General features: G+C 37.8%; 1 protein-coding gene across 1 annotated transcript in view; it reads left to right on the top strand.

Annotated features, from left to right (window-relative positions):
• LOC104078413 (BRCA1-associated RING domain protein 1-like) overlaps positions 1 to 1,465 on the top strand; it is a gene marked incomplete at its 5' end in the record, with an annotated part of 17,861 nt that extends 16,396 nt beyond the window's left edge. The window contains 2 exon segments of the mRNA XM_009580053.1: positions 492 to 572; positions 1,289 to 1,465. Of these exon segments, the coding sequence (XP_009578348.1) occupies positions 492 to 572; positions 1,289 to 1,465 (258 nt within the window).
• Positions 1,466 to 3,116: the final 1,651 nt, after the last annotated feature.

Raw genomic sequence — 3,116 nt, 5'->3', positions numbered from 1 at the left:
CTTTCCCCTTCCCTTTCCCTTTTCACTTGTGGAAAAACAATTTATAGAAGCTTGTCAGGCTTATTAATCTATTTCACCTATGCATGTTTCTAGCCAGTTATTTAGATTAGTTTGAAAAAAATCCAGTCTGAAGGACAAGAAAATTCTGAATAAAGGTTCCTGATTTTAATCATTGCAGTTGACTCTAGTGGACAGATTGCAATCAGCACAAACTTGTCCATTTATTCTGAGTTGTCTGTTAATGTGCATCATTTTTATCTGAAAATACATATTTGTGTAAAATGTGTGGGTGCTTCTAAATGAACAGTAATGATAAACCGTGGTCTCCAAACCAGCTGAGTTTTTGTTGTCCTGACAATATCTAAACGGAAGACTTGTATCACTACATTTTAATTGCAGCTAAACTTATAATTCTGCATCTCTTAAATTTTTGTTGTCTTCATGTATCTTCTTCATTACTTTTTAATAACTATGGTTTTTTTCCTATGTAGGGTGACTTAGCAGCTGTTGAACAGCTGCTGAAAAATGGGGCAGATCCCAATGTCAAAGATAATGCTGGCTGGACACCACTGGTGAGTGTTGAAGACTTTTTTTCTGTCATCTGTCTTCTAGTCAGATTTTATTTCATCCCTCCTTTCCTCTCCCATGTTTTTGTTCCCTTTACACGCATTGAGGTGACAAAGAATTATGCAAAGTGAAAAAGTGATGATAAACAAGTTTAAAATAATTTATTAGCATCTACTGACCTGCCCAAATCCAACTCTCCTTTGCTGGGGTAGGGCATGCCAAGAAATCTCTCAGCCTGTGATTCTGCAAATGCAGAAAATACAACTATGATAACTAGAAAACGATCAATTGCAGACAATGTGTATATTTTATGAGTTCTTAATGTCCTCAGTGTTTTTTACCGTTTTGGAAATATATAAAGTAGTTGAATGAAAAAATTGCTCACTTGAATTACAGAAAATAAACAAAACGTTCTTTTCAACCATGACTTCTTCCTCTCCTGAAGAATATTCTTGACAGAGTCTGTAATCTGGGAGGCTTTGTTCCCTGTAGTCTAATTTGCACACAGTTGGCCTTTGTTCAGTTCTTCTCTGTGCTTTTTATTAGTGCAAGGTTCCAAGGTTAATTCATGTCAGGAATGTAATGCAGTATCCTTGCGTCGTCTTCCCTGACCATCTACTGAGAGGTGTTTGAAAATGAATGTGGTAACTGGTGTGACAGAAGTCCTTCCTCTGAATTCTGTTTCACTTGAGTTTCCTCTCTTATGGATTTACGCAACTAGCACGAGGCATGTAATCATGGGCACAAAGAAGTGGTGGAGCTGTTGCTACAATACAAGGCGTTAGTGAATACTACGGGGTATCAGAACGACTCGCCGCTTCATGATGCTGCCAAGAATGGGCATGTGAGCATTGTTGAGCTGCTGCTTTTGCATGGTGCCTCCCGTGATGCAGTGTAAGTAGATGTGGAATGTTATTTTAACTATGGCATTAGCTACAGCTACAGCTTCCAAGGTGTATGTTAAGTAAATATGAAGCAAAGCTGTAATAAATGTGATTTATTTGAAGTGGGGAGGTAGGTGTTAAATGTATGCTCTGCTATACTTATATCCTCCTTTTCCAGGAAGGTGTTTCCTTTCCATTTTCCTTTGTCCTAAGCTTTTCTGAGGATGTCCGAGTCATAGATAGCTGCAGTATTGGAGACTGTACTAGGAAAGTAACAAAATATGCTTACCCTATTCTTACACTTTCCTGTTGGCATCTTGTTACAGCTACTGTCAGATCTAAGATGCTGAGCTAGATGAGTTTTGAACTGCTACAGCTGTTTTTTGTCTCTTTACTTTTACTACACTATTTGCTACCAGGAGGTGTTTCGGTCCAGTCTCTTCTGCCTTCACAAATGACATAGGCTGAGATTTGGGGAATGTTTTTTATTTTTTCCATTCTGGATCAAAGCACTAATCCTTGGTACACTTTTTAATTAAAAAAAAAAAAAAGCTTAGAAATATTTTCAGTTGAATCTTCTATACAGTTACGCCTCCTGAAGATTTTGGCATTTGTGTGTAGGAGGTGCTAAAGTATCTGTTAGTCTATGAATAACCCTGCAAGCATTAGTATTTCAGACACTAAACGTGGTTTTAGGTGTTGTACTACTGTGCCAGGGCCTGCGTGTATAAAATTTGAGTCCAATGCATGTTGTCAATAAGTGTGTGTATATAGTAACACGGTAAGATGAAGCCTTGCATGACATGAATTTCCTTGCCAGCCGCATAAAGAAGCATAAACAAGTTCAGCTTAATCACTTCAGCTCTCAATATTCACTCTTGAAGCTTACAGAATTAAGGTACACTGTGGAAAAGCATAGGGTTTTCAAAAACAGTCCTCATCTTGAATATAGTAGAGTTAAAAAACAAAAAACAACACAACAAAAAAAACAACCAAAAAACCAGAACAACAAAACAAACCCACAAAACTTCAGCATGAAAAAGTAAAACAAGGATCAATCGTTCATCTTCACTTTGTTCTTGAACAACAAAGAGCAGCACATTACACCTTGAAAAGCTGACAGCTTCAGAAACTAATTTTCAAGCCACTCGAATATTGGGAACTGGCTGTGTGACACTTATCACTTGTCTATCTGGTATTTCAAAGCGTAGCACAGACAACAGCGTTGATGCAAGGTTTTGATAGGACTTAAGCACTGGAAGATTTGCACAGCAGAGACTCCAAATGCCAACAGTGGACTCTTCAGGTCTCTTACTAGACTTACTCTCTGCCACATATGTTCACGCAAACTGAAATGAAGCTGAACCTCTTTCAGCTCATTCTACATGAGCAAATGTGACTTTCTATTGAAACAGAAGCTTTTTAATCATGGAATGAAAGATGTATGTAAACTTTAAGCTCTGGCTTAGCTTTTCATTGAATACAGGTAATGTTTGGCTGTATATTAAAACAGTGTGACACAGGATATGTTGCAACTCTGCAACTAGCTACCTCTTGCAGTACCTCTAAGTATCAAAAATGGCTTCTAACCCGCTTCTAAATGTGCACTGTTCTTGACAATCTCCAGGGTACTTGGAATCTCTAGTGTGTGGTGTTTATAAATAC

Source organism: Fulmarus glacialis, unplaced genomic scaffold, assembly GCF_000690835.1.
Source record: "Fulmarus glacialis isolate BGI_N327 unplaced genomic scaffold, ASM69083v1 scaffold1886, whole genome shotgun sequence".
NCBI lineage: Eukaryota > Metazoa > Chordata > Aves > Procellariiformes > Procellariidae > Fulmarus > Fulmarus glacialis.
This window is presented reverse-complemented; position numbering and strand designations above follow the sequence as displayed.